At 37.6% G+C, this 23,883-nt stretch overlaps 1 protein-coding gene across 1 annotated transcript in view; it reads left to right on the top strand.

Moving 5' to 3' along the window:
• LOC131979878 (neuropilin-1a-like) overlaps nt 1-23,883 on the top strand; it is a 96,645-nt gene that overhangs the window by 56,777 nt on the left and 15,985 nt on the right. The window contains exons 7-11 of the mRNA XM_059343946.1: nt 9,915-10,070; nt 11,712-11,856; nt 15,523-15,698; nt 16,797-16,952; nt 19,864-20,008. Of these exons, the coding sequence (XP_059199929.1) occupies nt 9,915-10,070; nt 11,712-11,856; nt 15,523-15,698; nt 16,797-16,952; nt 19,864-20,008 (778 nt within the window). The remainder of the gene's footprint in view (nt 1-9,914; nt 10,071-11,711; nt 11,857-15,522; nt 15,699-16,796; nt 16,953-19,863; nt 20,009-23,883) is intronic.

Consider the following 23,883-nt stretch of genomic DNA (forward strand, 5'->3'; position numbering starts at 1 on the left):
AATTTACCTGCCTCATTGACATGCTCCTGTCCACCTTTGTGTCCTTTCTGTACCAACATTGAAACAAACGTACCTTCTATGCAGATACACACTGCCAAAAAGGTGTGTCTAAAAACAAGATAAAAACCTGAATTAAAACCTGAAAACCTGAAATAAAAACCTAAATCTGAGGGAAATTATCTTGCTGCATGGACAGATAATTTAACTTGACAAGATTTCTTAAATTGAGATCATTAAATCTAGAAATAAGCGTGTTGTACGCTTAAAATAAGAAATTAACTCTTTAAACAAGATAAATTAAAGCTGCAAGCAGCGATGAACTGGCCCGAGCAGATTGCACTACAAATTATTTGTTTCTTACCAAGTTAAGAAAAAACTTCAGATTTAGAAGTGTTAGATAATTTATCTTGTTTTAATTTTAGTTTTAATTTCTTATTTTCAGCGTTCAACATGCTTGTTTTTAGATTTAACAATCTTAGTTTAAGATATCTTGTCAAGTGAAATTATCAAGTACAGGTGCTTTAAGGTTCTGGATGTTATTGTTTTAAGTCTATGGGCCCTTTGGATTAAAGTAACCACAGAAACTACATGCCCATTTCTCATGATATGTAAAAAAAAAAAAAAAAATGCAGAGGTAAAACACCTGGTAGAGTTTGCTGAGCATGCATGTGCCTCCTCAGCACTCGTGCCTCTGCACTGTTGGCCTCTGACCAGCTCTGAGTGGTTTCCATACGGACACACTGTCTGTAGATAGTGACATTCAGATAACCAGTCATGAGATCTGCACCAGTGACTTCTCAGTCACACGCTCACGCCCCAGGCTCCAAGATGTGCCACGTCCAGTTTGGTGTGGACAGATTTCTGCATGTATGTGTGTGTGTTCTCCTGTTGTTTAAGTAAAGCTTTGTTGGCAGTCCCTCCTGAAGAAACAGTGGACCATCCCCCTGCCACTGTGATTTATAGCCTCAGAACCAATGCTGGTGCTCGGCCCCCGACTCTGTGAGGCATTTGAGTTATGACTGGTGGTTTTTGTGAAGAGAATTTTCCATTTTATTTGATTAAGTGTGGTGCGTGGCCAACTCTGCACAGCGTGGTTTGCCTTACGGCTTTCCATTCATCTTACTTGAGAAGAAAATTATGACTTTGTTAATTCTTGCATGCCCGCCTCCTCCACTGCAAACACCTCTATTATTCATTCAAAGGCATTTATATTTTATTGATACTATTTTCAGGTTACTATTCATAATGCTTTTGGGGTGATGTTGCACGGTGGCAGTTTTGGATGGCAGCAGACAGTGAGCTCATTATCTGGCTTTATTATATATCTGTAATCATATTTTGCACTGTAATGACTCATTTCATCAGAATACTGGATGTCTGCAGTGAAATGGAAAGCCTCAATTGCATTAAATCGTATTTTATCCAAGTACGGATTGAAAGATGAATTAACTGTAATGCTCAGGAAGAAATGCAATAATTTTACTTCTGCAGCAATCGAATTACCAAAGTAAAATGAGCTTTAAATATCATTTTACATCTGAAAAAATATAGATTAAACCATATTCGCAATGACAAAGTTCTTTTTGAGCTATTATTTGGCAAATTGAATGGCACAAATCCACTTTTCATGCAATTTGACTGCATCTTAAACAAGTAAAACTTCTACCTGGCCACTACTGTAACTAAATTCGCTTGTAATTGAATACCATGATGTAAGCCCAGGAAAGGCTTCCTTCCCCGCCTGGCTTCAGGTATTTATAGACGCCCTGCCGTTTGTCTTCAGGATCTCTTTGACGCCACCAGGAAGAGCTCAGCAACGTGCATCTGGAGAACACATTTGGGTTTGTGTGAGCGGGGTTTGTTGTCGTAGCCGGAGCGAGGGGGGGAACTGAAGGACAAAAGATCCTCCAGAGAGCATTTAAGGGGTCCAGCTAACCAGAGCAGACCTCTGGAGGAATGCCTCAGTTAACTTCCAAACCCAGGAAATGTCAATAACACAAATCAGAACATGGAGACGTACATGTGAGGCCTCGTTTAAGCACATTGGAGGCGGTGGTGAAAGAAGTGTCTGATCCTCAATCTAATTTCTTATGCAATGACTGAGCTGAGATTAAAAAAAAAAAAAAAAAAAGTGATGAAATGAGAGTTGTGTCATTCATCAAAGAAACGAAAGCCCCCAAACCAGGGAGCTCTAATTAGTTTCATGTTCATTCTGGAAAGAAACCTCAAGGCGACTAAAAGAAAGTATTTCAGAAATGAGAACAAAATTCTTGCTTTTTCATCAATATCAAGGAGTCATTTTAGAAATTCTGTAATGAGCTTTTATGGGCCCAGTGGTTCAAAAAGTAATTTAGCAGATACAAAACTATGTAAAAGCTGCAAACAAAAACAATGCTATGTGAGTTTCCAGAAAGTTTTGTCTCTTTAATTAGCTGTGCATTCATTTATTTTTAGAAGAAAGAGTTGTCTAATTAGTGTGTTGCTTTTGACTGAAAGCCTCAAGGCTGCAAAAAGAATAAAAGAAAATTAAGTTCCACTTAATTATTAATCGAAAGGTGTCATATTGAACTCCAGCAATGAGTTGTTACAGTTGTAAGAGTCAGGAAACAGAAACATGATCCCTGATTTAAATATGTCTGCTAGTGTCCTTAAGGATGGCTGGTTCACCAGACTGGAGAAACTTTGGTAACACTTTACAATAACCATCATTTATAAATGGTAAACAGACTTATTAATGTTTAATCATCATTTATAAACCGTATATAGGCCATTTACAATGGTAAATACACAATTTATTAATGTTTAACTAACTAAATCATTTATAAATGGCAAATAGATGGTATATTAATGTAAGTTTATAGTTACCTTACCATTAAAAAACAATGAAATTATAATTAATAGTTTATTAATAGTTTTAGTTGCAGTTCATTATAACATTTTTAACACCATATTAAGTATGTTAATGATTTTGAAATGATTCATATACCTTTAAGAAATTGCTTGAAAACATTTAAAGATTAAATCTGTGTAGCACTTTGTAAATGGTTAATAATTGGTTTATAAACCTATTAACATTACTTAGTTGGTTATTGTAAAGTGTTACCGAAACTTTTCACCAAATAATGCCCATCGTGCTTGGGATTAAAAAACGAGAAAGTCATCTTCCTAAAAAAAAGCTACAAACTACATGGCTACATCCATGAAAAATAGCAACAGAAAACCTTTGAAAAGACTTACGCAAACGTACATATTTCTTGAGCACATTAATTGCTCCGAGCTACGGCAGATTAACTGAAAATGATGTTGGCACGATGATACGTCTCTATTAACTGATTGGTTTGAGCAAAAGAAAACAACATAACCTTCTTTTCCCAGTAATGAATGATTATTTGGCAAATCAACTGTTAACACACACAACTAGATCTCAGCTGACATGTCTTTAAGGGGCCTCAGTGAGCTCCATTTTAAAGCTATTGAAGAATATTGGTGTCATAAAACTAGAAGTCCTGAGGAAACCAACCATGTCATGATATATTGTCGGGAAGGGTGTTAAATAATGCTCCAAATTAAGGCTACTTTTTAGCAAGGGAAAACCTGGCATGACCATTTTCAAAGGATCTCTGACCTCAAGATATCTGCATGAAAGTAGGTTTGAACCCACAGGTCTTTAGTTTTAGGACCAAAATATGCAGTTTTACTCTAAAGAATTGGTACCCCTTAAATCCCATGTGGCCCCAGCCTGGCCTCCCTAATTTGAAACGGTCTAGAACTTCCACCAAACACTTGAAAACATGGTTTTCCATCATGTCTTTACGTTTATTTCTATAGTGAGCACCAGAGCGTTTTATCAGTAAAAGAAAAACGTGTGCATGTAGTGAAAAACTGCAATCCACAGCCTCCCCGGAGTGAAGCTCTTTCTTAAGTAAACACTGAAACCTCAGATGAGAATTGAGTAATTGGGGCTCTTTTCTTTTACTATCACTGCTAAAGCAGTATCCTGTTTTGGCAGGAAGTAGCGTTGTTTTTTTGTTCAATCTCATTTAGCCACACTTGACTGAATTATGTCCCCCCCTTCCTGCATTTTGTTCCCTTCATTAAAAAGCTCTAAGTGTGACTATTTTCTGTGGCATTAATGTAGGCACTGCCAAGTGTTGAGTAATTAGAAGATGGAAGAGCAATTAGCCTTCGTCATTTGATAAAGGAAGTCTGCAGAATGGAGCTTTGACCAGCAGCAGAAAACATGCGACAATGGCAGTGATTGGCCGGTGGATTACTGTACGAGCTCAAGCTTTTCCTGTTTAAACTGGAGCAACAACATCAACTCCTCATTGTAACTCTAGGAGATTGTTTAGTTTTATTTTTAAATTTAAAAATGCGTTGAACATCTAAACATCTGTACATCGGGGAAAATCTGTCGATATGAGAACAAGCTATTATTTCAGTTCCACAATTAAATATTTCTGATCAATTTTGTGAAATTACATTATGCATTGAGCTATATCTGTACAGTTTGAACAGTTTAGGGAAAAGGTTATTGTTTCTGTAATTAATCTAAATGACAACTCTTTTCACAATTAATTGTTTGGTCTAAAAATGTAAAAAAAATAAAAATAAAAATGTGTATTATAATTTCCCAAAGCCTTAGCATGTGTTTGTTTCACTCAAGAATCCCCACAGGCAGGAAAAACAACAACAACACAACAAGTGAAAAGCTAGAGTTCGTGACTTTTTTCTTTTCTCTTTAAAAATGATTTAGACAATACTTGATTATCAGTTTTCTGTTGGTGAAGTAATTTTAATTACTCATCTATTCATCTATTAATAATCAGATTCCCTCCAGCAGTTGTTTCATGTTTACCTTTTATTTTGTCATGTTTCCAAGAACTGCCCACACTCTCACAACTCTCTTAAGGCTGCATTACATTCTGATCCACTGAGGCAGCTGTTGATAGAGAAACAAGTTTCCCAAAAACCAAAACCTCTGTTTACCAGTGTTTCCTAAACTGGGGTCAGGATCATTGTAAATCTTAGGGGTCTTAAGATGATTCAAAGGATAACAAAGAAAAAAAATACTGTTTTCTGACTTTTCTCTATTTTGTGCTTGTTTCATGACACTTTCATCTCTTGAGGACTCAAAAAAAACAAAAACAGCTCAAAACTCGTCCATACCGAGGCCATAACCTGTAATCTGTTGCATCACTTTGACTCAAAGTCACTTCACTGACTCTCTTAAATCAGCAGGGTTTCTTATAATAAATGATCCAGAAGATTATTTATCTTATTTCACTAGAAAGCTTACTCTACACAGTGTCTTTGTCACACACACTCTGTGTTGGTGTTTTCCGGGGATACATCTCATGGGAATTTAGATCAGAAGGCAGCTTGGGAACGCCAGCGAGCAATCCCACGAAACATCGTTTCCCAGGGGTCTCGCTGTCAGTCACGGAGCCCACACAAACCCACGGGAAGCTATTTTCTTCTTCTCAGCCTGGAAAAGCAACAGTGGGAGAAGTTAAATAATGGCCTCTGGTCCCTTCCCATGTACATTATCACAGCGGTACGTTCTCCATGGTGAAATAATTACACACCATATATTACAGGCATCCCACACGCTGCAGCGCTGTGTATTTTGGTATGCTGCGGAAACTCAACAAACAAGCTATTTTGTTTGGTTTAAGTGGAATGAAATGGAAGTCAAATGGAGTGTCACCTCATTTAATAATGCACAGTTAGAAAAATAAATGGATTTCACTTCATGCTTTAATGCAGTTTGGAAGATAACTATATACGCGGCTTAATTTTAGATATTTTTGTGGACATTATATATGTGATTTAAAAAGCCCACTAAGGCTTCTCTTATCACCACTCCTCCCTTTGATGATTACTATCATTTTATTCATCTTTTTTCTTTATCTTTTTCTTTTCAAGGACTTTGAAAACCGCCTTGTTTCTGGACGCTTCTTTGCACCAGTGAGATTAAAAAAAAAAAAAAAAGCGCCTCAGCCATCTGAACAAGCCTTTTATCTGTTATTTAGCCCTTGGATCATAACTTCATGAGGAATCTGGGCAGAGTATAACCACGAGATTTGATAACGTCACTTGGTCTGTTACTTATTTTAAGAACTGCTTTGAACTGCGAGTGAAGTTAGGATGATTTCATTAGTTTATAAAAGAAATAGATAAAATGAAACAAGTTGCACTTTGTTCACCCTTTCTCTCCCTTTATATGTGTGGCGAGTTATTCTAACTCAATCAGACACAAGACAATAAGTTTAGTCAGTTGAGTCGGACAATCCAACTCGTGAATTCCACTTAGCTTCAGACATGAGAGCTATTTATAGACGTAACCTTTAGTTGCTTTGTTGGAGAAGGAAACTGCAATGATATGTAAAGTTTTTAAGACTTAAAAACTAGGTTTTTGAGAGAAATTATAACAAAAAGGCAGCTTCATATGCACTGATTTTAATAAAGATTCCCACTGAAGTAGTACTTTAGAAAATCCTCTTAAAACCGGTATTTACAAAATAATGCTTTAGATAATCAAGAGTCAATAAACTTTATGTCTGATTCTGTAGCAGTTTATGTGTCTGACATGGAAAGTTTGAACAAAAAAAGATAACAAAAGCACATCCAGACAGTTAATAATAGATACAGGATAGAAGGATAAGTAAAAGATGGGTAAAAAAAAATCAGTTTATAGCAACAACAAAAAATACTTTCTAGTCATTCAATTAAATAAATGTTTAGAGTAGCATAATCTGTGTACATATTAAATTATTTCTGTCTTTAACTTGAATGGAAACATTAAATGTGTTGGTTAATTTGTGTTTTTCTCTTCTATAAATACATTTTATATTTTTCTATATTAGGTTAGGTATATATTAGGTATATGAATTTTTTGTTTCATGAGTAAATCTTGAGCACAATATGTAAACACCATCAGTCCTTGCAAGTTCTGTGACATTAATGTCGCATTCATGTGCTCCTGAGATAGTCCTATTTCCTGAGTTGGGAGGTTGTTCTTCGGACTTTAATGTTTTCATGATGTAACATGGACACTAGGAAGTAGATGTGTTTGTTTTATTGCTTAGAGCGTTTAAACAACACATCCATTCTCTCACACTCTAAAATTGTTTCTTCATCCGTCTTGTCTTCAGGGTTAATGTCAATGAATAACTTTTCTAACTAATCTAGGACACTCTGTGTGCAACAACAACTAATGGTTAAGTCCTAATCTATAACATCCATAACCTAACATTTGTTTTCATCCACCATGTTTCTGTTTAATAGGACATTAAATTGGCAACTTTTGCACAAAATTATTTTTGAGTTATTGTTCTGACTCAAGGGGCCGTTTGTATGAATTTTCCAAGTTGGGAAGTCATTTTTGTGAATATTCCGACACATGAATGCAGTATAACGAGCCTGCTCACTTGTTACTGTCGCTAACAGTTTGTTTGTGTTTAATCCTGACATTTGACCCTAACCTCTAACATATTGGTAAAATTTACTTGTTGTTTGTTTGATCCAAAGTTAGGATTAGTTTAGCACAAAGACGCAGGAAACAGGAAGAAAGTACCAGCCGTGTTCCGTCAAAAGTAAAGCTTTAGGTCTTCCCACAACAAAAAAACTCTTTTTTTAATGTTTTAGTAAGTCAGTGAGGTGGTTTAGAGCTTTGTGCTAAGCTAGGCTAACATGGATCTCTCTGTACTGAACACAGCAAGACTGAAATGGTAAATCTTCTATTTTAAATCTTCTATTTTAACTTGCATATTTTTTAATTTAATTTAGCACACTTTTTCATTATCTGGGGTATTAGACAAGAATATGTACCGTACATTTGACCTAAATCCACACTATTTATGCCTTTTTTTACAGTCCAGTTGCTGTTGTGTATTTAGTCCTTATTTATTCTCACTAAATGTGTTGTTGGTCTGACACAACCTCTTAACCTACACACACACACGCACACACGCACACACACACACACACACATCACAGGTCACACACTAGTCATTAGTGATGCGGGTGGACAACCGTAAAATTGATCCTGAGCTGGTTCCCACACACTGTAGCACACACACACACACACTCTTTTGGACATCCTTGTGGCTAAGCAGCCCGAGGCTCAAACGTCCATGCATCCCTGACTCAACCTGAATTAAACACGTCACGCTCCGTCCAATTCTGGGACCAGACTGTTTGTTTGATAGTTAAATGTCAATAAGTAGCACAAAGGAAATCATCAACGAGAAGAACTCACATCTGATAAAATATTCTCAAATTTTTACAGTAATTATAAATCAGAAAACACTTGAGCTGCTCACATCGTCGCTGAAATGACCGTGAGGGTTTTATAAGCTGTGTCAGCTGTCAGCACCTCATCTCTCCAGGTTTGAGAGAATGTGATTAAGGAGAGTACTCATGGCTTACAACTCTTGTCAGCAGTTTAGTCGTGGAGTTTACTGACTGCATAATGTTCCTGTAAAGGTCTTTTTTTCCCTGTAGAGAGGCGAGCTACCTTTCTCTCCAGCGTCCTGCTCTGATTTTTCACTGTCTGCTTATGGACGGATCACAGTATAATTAATGAGATCTGAGGCTCTTGTTTCCCATGCGCTTCAACTCAAACATCATATGAGACGGGTTGCATTTGTAAGATAATGCTTTGGCTCTTTATGTTGAAGTTGGCACTAAGTAGCACATTCAGTTTTCATATTATCTTTTGTTTGCGACGTCAAAGAAGATACTCCAGAAAATGTTTCTCTCTTGTATCTGATGCACTTTGACACACAACACAGTTATGCATGAGCAGATTGTGTTTAAATCAGCTTTTAGAATTCAAAACTTCTGCATCTTCAGGCTTTCATTTCCTTTCTTAAGTGCTTTTTGACAGTAATTGTTATAGGAAGGGAAAGCCTGGATATTGCAACACAAATCAGTTCTTTAGCCTCGAGGTCTATGCATCTATCTATGAGATGTTTCAAACTTTTTATAGGCGCGTTCCAGATAATATGTTCATTCAGATTCATCATGAACTGGTTTTTATTTAATACTATTCATTATATTAAAGAGGAAAAGTTAGTGCTCCCACTTGTGGTGGCAAAAGTTGGTTGTTCATCCATTACTTTTTGACAGATATTTCATCCATTTATCTAATAATATTAGTTGTATATTTCCCAAAAATGTAGTTGCTTTTAGTTATGTAACCATTCATTCATTTATTTTAGTTATTTATTTAAAAAAAATTGTATTGCTTTTAGTTATATATTTCAACCATTTATCCATTTATTACCACTATTTATACATAACTTTTAGCTATATATTTCAACTATTTCTGTATTCTATACATTTCAACCATTTATCAGTTATGTTTAACTATATATTGTAACCATTTATCCATTAGTTTTAGTTATATCTCTACATTTTTTAGTTGCTTTTAGTTATATATCTCAAACATTTATCTATTAATTTTAACTATATTTTTCAACCATTTATCCATTTATTACAACTATTTATACATAACGTTAAGCTATATATTTCAACTATTTCTGTATTACTTTTATCTATATGTTATCAGTTATGTTTAACTATATATTGGAAACATTTATCCATTAGTTTTAGTTATATCTCTATAATTTTTAGTTGCTTTTAGTTATATATTTCAAACATTTATCAAATAATTTTACCTATATATTTCAACCATTTAGCCATTTATTTTAGCCATATATTTCAACCATTCGTACATAATTTTAACTGTATAATCAGACGTGTTGTGTTCAGATGCTACAACTGACTAAATATGTGAATATATTTCATCAATAATGTGATGTAGAAGTACAGAAGTATACTTACCTCCCCTTTCATCCAGTTTGAATTTTTCAGCTGACGTGTCCTTGTGTTTTCTGTGTTTCCAGGTGGACTTGGGATTCCTCCGGTTCGTCACAGCCATCGGGACGCAGGGAGCCATCTCCAAAGAGACCAAGAAGCATTACTATGTTCGCGCGTACAAAGTGGACCTGAGCTCCAACGGAGAGGACTGGGTCACGGTGAAGGAGGGCTCAAAGCAGAAGGTAATGATGAGTAATTTATGCTTTAACGGCCGTTATGTGTCTCATATTGATGAGTAATGAAGGATGCTGCATTCTAATCAACGGGGAGAGAAGTGTGGATGGCTGAATCAATGTTTTTCAAGGCTGACAGCCTTTGGCAGCGTCCCTAATCTGAGCCTTGACTGAAATGAGTGCGCAGAGAGTCTCATCAAAATCAGAATGCATTTATACGGAGGAACACTGGTGTGGAAGTTGTCTCAGTGACACTGATGCACAGATAAATTGATAGCTTCCAGAGTTTCTCATTAAGTGGCATAATGATAGACAGAGTACAAGTACAAACAAAGCAGCATCAAACAAATCATGTCAAAGTCTAAACTTCTGTTAAATTGAGCTTGAAAATTTATCCAGGGTGCTGAGTTTTGGCTTCGGTGCCTCATGTTGAACAGCGAGGTTTCAGCATATGTACTGTTTTTGTTGTGTCAGAGCACAACAGCTTCTTGCAAGATATTTCCAACTGAATTTCAAGTTCAAGGTGTCTGTGGTCACTCGTCGTGGTCAAACAATATTCTGTCCCTTAAACCACAAGAAAACAGGATCTTATTTATAGTCAGCTGATTGTTACACTTGTTATGTAGCTATTCATGCCATCTGTTAGGCTCTTTTTATTACGTTTTTCACTGCAATATATAAGTCCTGCAGCTCTGTGGAACAATAAAATGTCTTTTGTGCAGAAAAACACAGTTAGAAAGACATACATCATTTAAAAAAAGAACCCCCAAAAAAACAGAAAAATGCATGATTCCGATTCTGATTTTCATACAATTTGGAATAAAAAGGAATTTTTACATACAACAGTTTTCCAAGTGCCCACAAGTGTCATGAATATAGGGGGATACATGGATGTCCACAAGATATACATATTGAACTATTTGTATTTTTACAGCCTCTGCTTACAACCTTTCCTCTTCTGTCCTCTCCTTTCTGCTCTGTTTAAACAGCATAACCTATGATCTGTTCAAGGACTGTCTGAAAGTTGAAATTGCAATGATAATGCCTGTTTTTACAGTTTCTTTCTATGATAAACAGTGTATTTTTGGCACTCTTTAAAAGAAACATACATCTCTCAGCAGTATTAATAGTAAAACACTGCTGTATTTTATCAGAAATGCTCCTAGGGCCTATAATGAGGACTAATTAAAACTAGCATTAAAATAAATTAAAATAATTACCTACTGTTCTGTTTTATATAACAGTACACTGTGGAAAGAAATATGTATTTAAGTAGGAATAATTCCACATTGTTATGGACTTATGGAACTACATAGGTTGTGTCATTACATACAATTATTCCACCATAATTTATCAAAATCATAATGATTAGCCTCCCTTATTTTATTGTAGATTAAAGAAGATTTTCCACAAGAAAAAAGGGTTACAATAGCTATTTGGAAATCTGCCAAGATGGAGAGTTTACCGATGTTATTCAGTAGAGCTGGGTGTCGTCTGCATAACATCGAACAGAGATATACTTACACTTATAATAGTGACAGTGTTAGTAAAAGCTTTAGTTGTAGGAATACAGTAGTTAAGTTGCACCGGTTTCAGTGGCAGAAGCAGCAGTAGAAAAGCAGAAAAACTAATTTGTAGTATTTTCTTCAGATTTTTCGGGGGAACGACAACCCGACAGACGAGGCTCGCTCCTTCCTCCCCAAACAGACTCTGGCTCGCTACATCCGCGTCCGGCCCATGATCTGGGAGCAAGGCATCTGCATGCGCTTCGAGATCTACGGCTGCAGAACGTCAGGTAACGTCAGCAAACACTCCTATCACTACATGATATCAGGCTACGCCCCCAGCCTGAACTCTTAATGCATCAGTTCAGTTTTCCAATAACTCTGGCATGTCCTGTTAGCACTGGAGTCATAATTCATTCATATATTTCATGCATTTTCTGTCTTAATTAACTTTCTCCGTCCCCACATGGATCATTAAAGTTTAATGTCATCTCAATTTTTTTTAATCTAATGCACTTTTATGCAGGGTGGGCATGTGCTTTATATCTCTCTTTTACCTCACACACGCTCACTTTCTATCTAGAAAATTGACTTTTTTGTCTTTTTGATTAACAGAAAACAACAACCAAGACTAAATCTCAACATTTTCCATTGAAAAAATATATGGTTGCCCATAAAGTTGGAATAATTTTGTTTTTATACATAATCCTTGTGTGGTTTAATTTTCATTGTGATGTGTTTGGAAGAGTTTGACTGCTAAAGTTTTGAGAAGCTATACACTATATCACAATCATTTCATGGAAAGAGATAAAAAAAAAAAAAATTCCAACTTCATGAGCGACCGTGTACATTTTATGTTTTCCTTTACATCTGAATGTAACTTTCTTAACAATCAGTGAACTTTTTGCAGACACAAAATTACTTTGTTAAACTTCTGACTTTCTTTCACACATTTTGTACAATTTTACTGTGGAAAAATGTTCTTTTTCAGCGATTATGTTCACTTCTCAGGAACCTTAAATGCATCTTTACAAAGCGAACAGATGATGTAATGGTGTGAAAAGGAAATGAGTGACAGTTTTTTTACCTGTTCTTCTTGGAGCGCACTTTTTCCTGTTAATAGCATTTTCTCACTTTTGCACATCGTGAATCAAATGAACATCTTTTTGGCTGCAGGACGAGAACCTCCTGCTGCTCTCTGTTGATTTAAAATAATCACCGCTTCCAAGGCGAGCGAAAAACTCCCACAGAAGGACACCGTTATTCATTACTGAGGAGCGGAGGGAAAAAAAATCATGCTGCCTCATTACTCATCCTCTAACATTACATAAACCTCAGTCCTTGATGTGATACAAGCAATTCTCAGTAGGAGAGCTCCATAACGTAGATATTAGGCTCTTATTCATAGGAGAACAGGCTGCGGAGTGCTAGACAGGTGATTCAGGAGATATAATGACACAAGTGGGAAAGTGTGTGTGTGGTGAGCAAGTACTAAATGTGAATCTGAACTATCATTCACTCCAAAACCCGTAACCTTAAACTTCATCCTCATTTCGACCTAAATTTTATCCAATTTCTGTCCTTAATCCTCAACAAAACTCCTAATCCAAATCATGCAGTTTAAGTAATAAAATACAGGAAAGACAAGCTCACATTTTCCAATTGAACCCCCTTTTTTATATATTACTTCTATCCCTGCGAGGACATTTAGTACTCAGAGGGAAACAAGAACACACACAGAGACAGTACCGGAGGGGGTTTCCATCAAGAACACTGAGTAGTTGTAAATTCACAATGTGGAGGAATTTACATCCTCAGGAGCTGCTGTTGTTAAGCCCCAGTTATAACTCTGGAAGCATTTGTCAAACACAAATATCACACTGAGACCGCGGCTGTTTAAGTCCGGATATTAGATCTAGCTTGTTGTGGATAATGGATTTAACTTGGCTCTCAGTGACTAAACCATTGTGTCCTCATATTTTGGAGTTTAATTAAGTTTTCTTATTCCGAGAAAACGAAAAGCACAGCTAAAGTCCCTCTCAGTTTTTTATATCAGTATGTTTCCTCATGCTTCACCAGACTGGCAACAGCCTCGAGGTCGTGTAGGTTTCCCTGCGACAGGCGGGTCTGTCGGTGTCGTCTGCCCATGAGAGAAGACTTCTAACCTCCAACATTTTCCATAAAATCTTCTACCAGCTGCTTCTTGACTTCTGACAGTGTGCAGTCGTGCAAGACTCACAAAAAGTACAAATTGTAGATACAGTTGGAACTCAAAGTAGATTTCCTGGATTGTGTTTCATTAGTCACATTTTGAAGATTCGTATGAGAAAAGCTTGATGAAACCCATAAAAATGTTGCTCGCTTGAGGCGTTTTTTTTGTCTTTTTCTAACAATAGTTAATGCACTAAACGGGACATTGAAACACTTCTTCCGATTAGGTTCTGACATAGTGAAGATAAGCATGAGAAAAGCTCAACAGAAACCAAAATTGGATATAACTTTCAAAAATTAAGTAAAAACAAGTGCTGATTAGTTGATTAGTCAGTCGACAGAAACACAAATAAATAGGGCCAAATATTTGTAAGTGTCGGCTTCTGCATTCCTTGATGGAATTTCTCTGCACATTTTGAAGATTTGCATTAGAAAATCTTGACAGAAACACCAACATTTCCAAAAACTTTTAAAATTTGCATTTTTACGCTTTTTTACACAATAAACAGGGGATGAAAACGCTTTTTCAGATTAAGTTCTGACGTAACGTAGATCAGCTGTTCCTCTGATATAAAAGAACAATTATATTACTCTCCCAGTTGAATCCAATTCCTGAAGGCTTCTCTCCATTTTCTCTCCCGTCAGCAAACTCTTTTTGATGTTTTTTCACTTCTTCATCTCCTGTTTACTAATGGATTAGCCTACAGCAATACATTACACTGCCATCTTCTGACCAAAGGACCTTTATGCAGCTTTGTTTATTTGCTCTAACCAGCTGATGGAAACGTCCATAATTTGCATTTTATCCAATGCAACAATTTAAAATTTCACTCCAAAATTCACTTCGACTGGAAACACGGTTAGAATCTCTCTGGTGTCTGAAACATTGCAGCCCTGTGAATTTCTTTAACTAAGGAGCATTTGTTCCCCTTGTCAACAGTAGATACCGCACAGATGTCTGAAAGCTGTGAATCTGAAGAGATTTGAGTCGCGTCAAGTTGTTCTAGTCATAAATCTCTAATATTAATGACATAATAAATCCCTTAATTCAACCTACTAAGGATTATAAGGATAAATGTGTGGCTTTCTGAAGTCCATTTCCAGCTCAACTATGTCCCATAAGTTGTTGCAGCAATTTGGGGTTGATACCATTTGTAACACCCATATGCTGCTGAATTAGGCTTTTTTTTTTAATATCAAGAATGGATGAAAACAGTTTTTACCAAAAACCCTCTAGAATATTACATCAATACACCAAGACCTTTGGAAAAACATAAACAAAAACATGCATGATGAGCACTTCTGTTCGCATTCTTTCGCCCCCAACAAGAAACCATAGAATGGTACCAATGGATTCCTTACATCTTCTAGTTTCATGTGATATCAGTATCTTTTCTATAGCCTCTGAAAGGGAAAAAAAACAGAAAGAAATGTCAAGGGATGAACAGTTTTCATTCATCATGCATGCTTAAACACACAAAAACTACATAATTCTAGTTTCCATTCAAACAAACTTCCTCCCAGAGATGATAAATGAGTTTTTGGTGTTTTTACTTTTGAGTTTAAACAGCAGCAGAGTCCACAGGGTATCAACTAAAACTGCCGACTAAGCAGTGACAAGATAAGGATGGCAGTAGCCCTTCTTATCACACTGTACGCCTCTCAAAAGTTTTTAATCCACCACTCTCTCTCTCTCTCTCTCTCTCTCTCTCTCTCTCTCTCTCTCTCTCTCTCTCTCTGTACAGACTACCCCTGTTCAGGGATGCTGGGGATGGTGTCAGGTCAGATCTCAGATGCTCAGATCAGCGCCTCGTCCTTTGCCGACCGGGGCTGGGTGGCTGAAAACGCCCGTTTGCTGACTGGGAGATCGGGCTGGACCGGGCAGCAAACCAAGCAGCCTTTCAGAAATGAGTGGCTGCAGGTGGGTTTTATTACTGAACTTTGATAGTTTAATGATAGAGAATAGTGGTGTTTATTGGTCTAACAGATCTGGGATTAAATTGTGCCAGCAAGAAACTGAACCCTGTTATAACTTTATTTTTACCTCCACCAAGGAGGTTTTGTTTGTTTTTCAGCAAGATTACAGAAAAACTTCTGGTCCGATTTTCATGAAACTTGGTGTAAGGGTGGAGTAGGGGTCGAGAAAGACCCCATTAAATTTTGGAGTAGATCCAAATACTCTAAACAGGGCAGATGCACAAATAATTTTTCACTGACATTGCATGGACCTGGCAGAAGTCTGCAAACTCCAAGTTCCCTTTTAGCTTCTGTTGTTAAGGGTATATTATTTTCATTTCTGCTGCAAGAACTGATTTATTTAACCTTTAAAGAACAACAGTTTACCGTCACCAAGAAGGTTGTGTTGTCTGTTTGTCAGCAGGTTACGGAAAATCGAGTCTATTACAATTTCTAGTACAATTTTCATGAAACCACTATTTTTTTAGCAGATCAGGGCAGATGCACAAATAATCTTTCACTTATGTTAACAGTGACATGGTCAAGGCAGAGGTCTGTGCTCTCTGAGTTAGGGTTGTCAAAAGTATCGATACTCAAAATAGTATCGATACTAAAACGTTGTATCCGGATACAATACTCATTTTCAAAAGTATCGAGTATCTGAAGCTTGTTATCATAGTTGCAGTTTCTTTTTGCACATCTGTTTTTTATTATGAATATTAACCTGTGGTTCTGTAAATTTTTACATGTTGCATTTTTCTTTTTAATAAAAATATTTCTGTTAATCTTTGTTTTTATCCTTGTGGTATTGAAAATGGTATCGAGTATCGAATATTTTCCTGAGTATCGGTATCGAGTTGAAAATTTTTGTATCGTGACAACCCTACTCTGAGTACCCTTTTACTGTACGGTGTGATCTGTGTTTTGTTTCATCTCTGCTGCAAAAAGGATTTATTTAACCTTTAAATAACAACAGTGTACTGTGAAATAATTTCTCATTAAGTATATACACCAGCTATTGAGTCAAACCAACCATTTTTCCCTTCCACCTCCTCTTTGCTAGGTGGATCTGGGTCAGGACAAGATGGTGAGCGGCGTGGTGATCCAGGGAGGGAAACACCGCGACAGGAACGTCTTCATGAAGAGGTTCAGGGTGGGACACAGTCTGGACGGAGATGAGTGGACGATCGTCAAGGAGGACAACACCACCAAGCCCAAGGTTGGTTCCACATGTGCATTTTACTGCTGTCACATAGTTTTATTTATCTGTAACGGAGCTTTTTATGGAGTAGATTAATTTATAAGCAATTAACTGAATGGCATCCACTCTCCTGCTCTCTCCAGCACACTGCACCCCTGCTCTCTGTCTCTTTCAGTTAAGTGACAAACGCAGATTAACAGAAAGTAAATTACACAGGAGACAGAGTCTGTTGACATGAAATAAACCTCCTCTTTCTGTAATCTGTAATTCCTGGAAGCCATCAGACAGACGCTCGAGTGGCCGCAACGCCGCTGCTGGAACGAAATGTTTAGCAAATTATAGGCTGCTATTCATATGAACTCTGACTGCTGTTTGTTGTTCGATGCTTTTGTCTGACGCACTCAACAAAATCTTGACATAAGTGAAGCTATAAAAGGGAAGCGGAGCTGTTGTCGGAGCAAATAATACTGCATGTAGGGCTCAACACAGAAATATGGAGTAGTAAATGGAAAATAACGGTTTTAGAGACTAGACTTCTTTCATTTCAAATCATTTTCACTACCTTTAAGTTCAAAAGTGAACATGCATTTTACAGCTTTGTTGAATTTCACAGATTACTGGAAAGATATTAGAAACAGGAACTCATTTTTTTGTTTATTTGTTCCACTCTGAATATGTTCGATCCCACCAGTCTCTAATCTCTTCTTGGAGATTTACGTGACTTTGATTCTTATCCTCGAGAGGAAATACGTGTCATTGCTGTCGAGAACCCGCTTCCTCTCCTCGGCCGGCCCCGTTGGTGCGACATCCTCTTCTATGTCTTCCAGATGGCAGGGCGGGGGACGAGGTTGGCCGTCAGACTCCTGCTGATTTACTGCAGACGGAGATCTACATGCCACTAAAATCCTCTCTGCTCTGTTTTCTGTGTCTTTTTATAAAAACCTCTTCAAAAGACGAGGCAGGAAGGCTCAGGGAAGCGCTGGCTGCTACGGTACATGTGCTACATGTGTACTGGCTTGGCTCGCACATGGAAATATGCTCTTGCATAAATATGAGTGCATACAAACAGTTATTAGTTAGTTATACAGTCATCTAACCTGAGACACTTTGATAGTATGTTGGGAAAAACATCAGGAATGCCCTTGTAAGAATCAAAAATCATGATTGTCCTCAAATTGTAATTATTGTGAACTCAAGCTCATGTATCCGGGTTTTCTGTGGAATCTGGCTTTATTTAATTTGATTATTTATCACTTAACATAAGGTCTGTCTACTATACTTCCCATTAACCCTTTGAATTCTGGTGAAAGCTTTGTTTCTTAACCAAAATGACAGCATTTTTCAAAGTTAGAAAGTGTTAAAAGCAGAAATGATCAATGGATTTTTAAATTTCTGACACTCCTTGCATTTTTCAAAATGGTGGGAAAAACCATTCAAACCAATCACACCATCAGTCAAATTTCTGACATCCTTGAATGAATCATGTGTGATGCCACCCTCAGGAAAAATATCCAAATCCGAGCATAAAGCAGTGATATTTCATCAAAAAATAACTTTATTCTACATGTCTCACTTAAACTTTAGCCAAAATGAAACTTGTATTTGTACTATTACGATGAGTAAGACACAAAAAGTGTCTTTTTCAGTGTATGGTTTTACTAAAATACACTTTTAGTAACTTAATCGTCTTTTTAGCCGCTCCAGCTTTCGCACAAATCTGCTCATTTCTAGCTCCAAACAGCCAAAATGCCGAAGCTTCAAAAACCAGTTGGTGATGTCATGATGGCTTTATCTAATTCTTTTATACAAACTGTGGTTACAGAGAAAGACGCTCACTGATATATAAATAGAATATATATAATATATAAATAAATAGATAAAAACTATACATGAGCCAGAGTAAGCTTGAAAAGGCTAATTTTCCTCTGATGTCTGTAGCTAGATGCTAAAACATCTAAACCCTAAAAATGTAGTACAACAACATATAAAGTTATCAAAGAAGGAATAAAAAAATGCACAAAACAGAACTGCACAGTTCACACGCTCCAATAAAACAACAGTATGTTGGCAGTTGTTGCCATACTAACTCAAATCTTGGAGTGTTCTTCAAAATCCTGCCTTTTGCACACACGGTCACATCCTCGCTGCACCCATAATGCCTCACTGCAGCCTGTGATAAATCAGGAGAAAGAAAACCTCAGCAGTTCAGGCAGGCAGGAGGGCTTTTGGTGTTCGGTGTCCGACCACTTGGCTCCCAGTGTGACGGAAACCATTTTCATCTGTGCTGCTTCCATGTTGGACATATGAAAGGCTCCGACTCTGGTTCTGATTTCCTGGCTTTTGTCTTTGTTTTCCTCCTTTCATTTTGTTTCAGCTTTTTTTTTTTTTATCAAACTGACCACTTGATCAGAAGCAGACAGAGAATTCTTAGCTTTTGTTTGTTTTGTTGTCTGCACCGTGGATGGGATTTATAAAGCGATGAGTCCTGCAGCTTAAACAATAGCAGGAAAGAGAAGTCTGATTAGTCTGGAATTCTACCAGTTTATCATTTACCTGTTGAAGGAAATTCCTTATGGCCAATGAAATGTAGGCTAAAATTATCCTGTGGAGCTGAAAATAATTATTTTTGAAGTATTTCATATTATCAGAACTGGTCTCAAAAGTAATTCTAACTCACATTAGACATTTGCAGGCATCCTCTAAAAACTGATACTCTGAGCTTTGAAATATCAACACAAATTACTATTTGCTGCTATATATTGCCATCTTTACTCTCATTTATCTCGACAATAAAACTGAAATTATACAGTTATTTCAATGTTAAACCCTTCATAAGACATTTTCTGCCTTCTGAGAAAAGGCTGGTTAAACTTGAGTAAGGTGCAATCAGGCCATGAAACATCTGTCTCTTTGTGTGTCTTCTGTCCAGATATTCATCGGGAATCAGAACCATGACACCCCAGAGCTGAGGTCGATGGGTCCGCTCCTGACCCGCTTCGTCAGGATCTACCCAGAGAGAGCCACCAACGAGGGCCTTGGCCTCCGACTGGAGCTGCTGGGCTGCGAACTGGACGGTGAGCTCCTTTGACCAACAAAGTGTTTGCACTGACTTCATATAATAGTTGTTCAAATGTAGCCAACACTTATCATGGTTGAAAGTTTGTATTTATAGTTATCTTTAAAATACAGCAGATTAGACCTAATTTCATGATCACTGTAAACAGTTTTTCAAATTGTATTTGTCTCTTTATCTTGCTTTATTTTTTGGATGTTGCCTTAGAATTTTCAGCAATATCCATTATTTACGAGGAATCATTTAAATATCTTTGTTTTAATATTTTCCTAAAGGGTTTTTCTGTGTGCAAGCCGCTGAATCTCTGCACACTCTGACATTTAGCAGAATAATTTGGTTTCTGTTGACATCTGAGGACAAGTTGACAATTTCTGCACCACGTCAGGGTTTGCTCTCTGTAGATCTGGTTCTGGAGGTTCCCCGTCGGCCATATCCTCCCTGCTGCAATACAGCCTAAGCCTCTCTTTGGCTGAATATTTGAGTCAGCCAAAACTTTTGGAAGTCACTGGAAAAATCCTCACCAAAACTACTTTGGGATGCCATTTTTGCCTCTAACTATGTCTCTGTCATGTCAAATGATGGCGCTAGATGAAGGAAGAACAACTTGAGAAGAACTCAGCTTTCTCTTTCAATATCGTATGCACTGAAAGAAGATTACATGTTTAGAAGATTTTACACACAAGTGAACACACCATGCAAGGAGCAGTGGGCAGCACATTACTGGGCCCAACTGCTGCCTAACCCCCCTGTGCAGGGGGGTTAGGTGCCTTGCTCAAGGGCACTTCAGTCCTAGACCTGTCAGTACTGGGATTCGAAACAGCGACTCTCCAGTTACAAGCCCAATTCCTAACCTCTAGGCCGCAGACTAGCTGTTTGGAAATCTCGATCTTAAGGCTCATGTGGCCAATAGCTTTAAGCATCACTACATACTTTTTTGTTTCAGTTTAACTGCAAACAGTTTCAGAAAAAACTCTAGAAGGACAACGTCAACATGCAGACAGCAGTTGCAGCTGTATTTGCATTAATGTGTACGTGGCCTCAGTCAGTCAGCCAGCCAATCAGTCATTAAACAGTGAACTGCTTACACTTCAGGCTGCTTATCTGCAGTGTTTGGTGTAATGAGAGAGAGAGGCAGCGGGTGGAGCGAGGGCATGAAAGGCTGACGCATGCCATGGCAGGCTACTATCTGTACTGCAGCAGCGGTCAGAGCTGGATGGTGTGTGTACGTGTGTGTTAGAGAGAGAGACAGGAGGGCTCGACCTCCCACAGTAGGTGAGGGAGGAACAGATGAAGGGAGCAGGAGGCTCGCTGGTGGAGTTTGGGCATCTGGTTGCCCTGCAGGGAGAGAGTGATAAGGATCAGCCCAAGCAGGCGAGATTTCAGAGTAGATGAAGAGAGAAGGTGTGTGTGAGAGAGAGGAGGATAGAGACTGTAGACTAGGGGTGGGGAACTTAAATGCTGGAGGGGGCCACAATTTTTCATCAGCACTACCACAGGGCCGCATATAGGACCGTGCACTTAACCAGATATGATGAAACTGCAATTTTAAATACGTTTACAGTGCAGTAACTTAACATATTCCGTGCTCAAATCCATGTATTACAGTATAAATAGGAATACAAAAGGTTTTAAGCAAATAAAAAATAACCACTTACTGTGATTTATTTATTTATTTCAGTGCAAGAACAGCAGACCAACATTAATTGCATTTTTACACTGCACTTTTAAGATTTCATGCTCAAATGCATGTAGTTGTACTGAGGGCCACTTCAAGTGAGGGTCCGGGCCGTATGCTGCCCCCGGGCCTCCAGTTGCCCATCCCTGCTGTAGATACAAGAGAACTTCCATTTGAAGAGGTACAGGACATCTCAGGAGGTCTTGGACCCCTGAAAACATCAAAATCAAGTGTTTTGGGGGGGTCTCAAAACTTCAAAAGCTCTCAGCAGCAAATTATTCTTCCACTGATTTTTACTGTGAAGTTTATTTGAAAGTTGAAAAGGGAGAAACAGGACAGAGATGTTATTGAAACTTTTGGGGGTTTGGGTTGTTACTATTAGTTACACAGATTTGACGCTACATTTTCCTCTTTTTTTGCTCAATAATTGACAAAGTAGGTCAAAAACTTTTGACATTTTGGAGATTTCAGCAAGAATTGCATTTTTCAGTGATTAGATGGCACTTCTGTTCTCTTACCTGATGAGAACCCCCTCTTAATGTCCTTATACCGAGGAATAATCTGAATGCTCTAGGTCTCTAGTTTGTGGTTGTAAAGTTTCATGAGGATGTGATTATCCTAGAGGTCACAGCAGCTCATTTTATACTGTGAGGTCAAGTTTCAACAATGCTCTCACTGCAGTGAAATAGCTACTATGGGGACTACCATCATCACACGTGAATACAATTGGTCTCACTGAATCCACAAGACTCTCAGCTTTGTAGTGATACCAAATTTATGCAAATCACAGACTGTTTAGGGATCCCAGTATGCAGAAATATGCATATGCAATAGGCAAGAATAACACATTTTTTACTGCATGAGAAAAACTGCAGATTTCTGACTTAAACTACATGTTATCAGTATAAAGTGGCCATGTCTATATAGAGGAGACTTGTCCTACCCATAGAGCCAAATTTCATTCAGATATCTTGAGGTCAGAACTCAAGAGACACCTTTGAAAGTGGCCATGTCAGTTTTTCCCTCATTCAAATTTAGGCTAAGTTTGGAGCATTATTTATCTTTCTTCCTGACAAGATGATAAGACTTTCCTTATGTCTTGTAGTTTAATTTGATACTTTCTTCCTATGTATGCAAACGACATATGTGCACTCAGATGCATAATCTTACCACAAGTACAAACATAAAGAATCATGTCCAATTATCCAAATCACAGCCTTTTTATACCTTGATGCTCACTGAAGCATTTTGTCTCTTCATTAATGTACATAATGATAAATCTTTGACCTCAAGTGCTCTTATCAGCTAAACAAGCCGATTTCATGCTATTAAATCATTAAAATGTACTAAAGTTGATATTAAAAGCTCATTTTTTGACATATAAGATCACTTAACCAGCAGTTCATTTGGTTTTATTGAACAACTCCTTCTCAAAAAGTGATTCTGTTGATTCATCAGAGAGTCGTGTTGTGTGAAAAAAGTCTCTTCCTGTTTCCACAAAAACATCGAGATGCCAACTTAAGCTCACAAGAGAGAAATAACAAGCTCACAACACGCCTGCAGATCAGTTTCAGCAGTTTAATCAGGTTTCCTTTTTTCATCGCTGACGCCGCTTCAAGCTTTGAGTTAATTCGTCTACTTACATCCACGCCGCTGTGAGAGCAAAACCTCCGTCCCACTCAAAACGCTGCAAACACGTTTCCTTACAAAGTTTAATTACATGCAGACCATCTGGGATTTTTACATAGCCTACATATGCTAATTCAAGTTCAATTTGCTTCATTTCCATAAAAACACATCACCAGACATCGACAGTGTGGTGGAATTTAACAAGATACAAGAGTTTCTGTCATTATCACTTCGGTCCTTGATGGGAAACAAGAGTGTCGGCTCTTCAATCTCCAGAAAAATCGAAACACTCGAGTTTTGCAGGATTGTCAATGAGTGTGTCTGGTATTCAAATTAATATCTTTTTCTCTAAATGAGACGATTCTCCTGCCAAAGGTGTCATAAAGCTGCAGATATTATTGCAATGCATAGATGCCACTTAAAATGTGTCTTAGTGCAACGTTATATTTTAGGACCTTTTACCATCAAATATATCATGGTATAAAACATGTCGTTGCATTTCTTTACATTAAAGACCTGTGAAAATCAATTAATCAGACTGACAGACTTCTATTGATAAACGTGACGATACA

Source organism: Centropristis striata, chromosome 11, assembly GCF_030273125.1.
Source record: "Centropristis striata isolate RG_2023a ecotype Rhode Island chromosome 11, C.striata_1.0, whole genome shotgun sequence".
NCBI lineage: Eukaryota > Metazoa > Chordata > Actinopteri > Perciformes > Serranidae > Centropristis > Centropristis striata.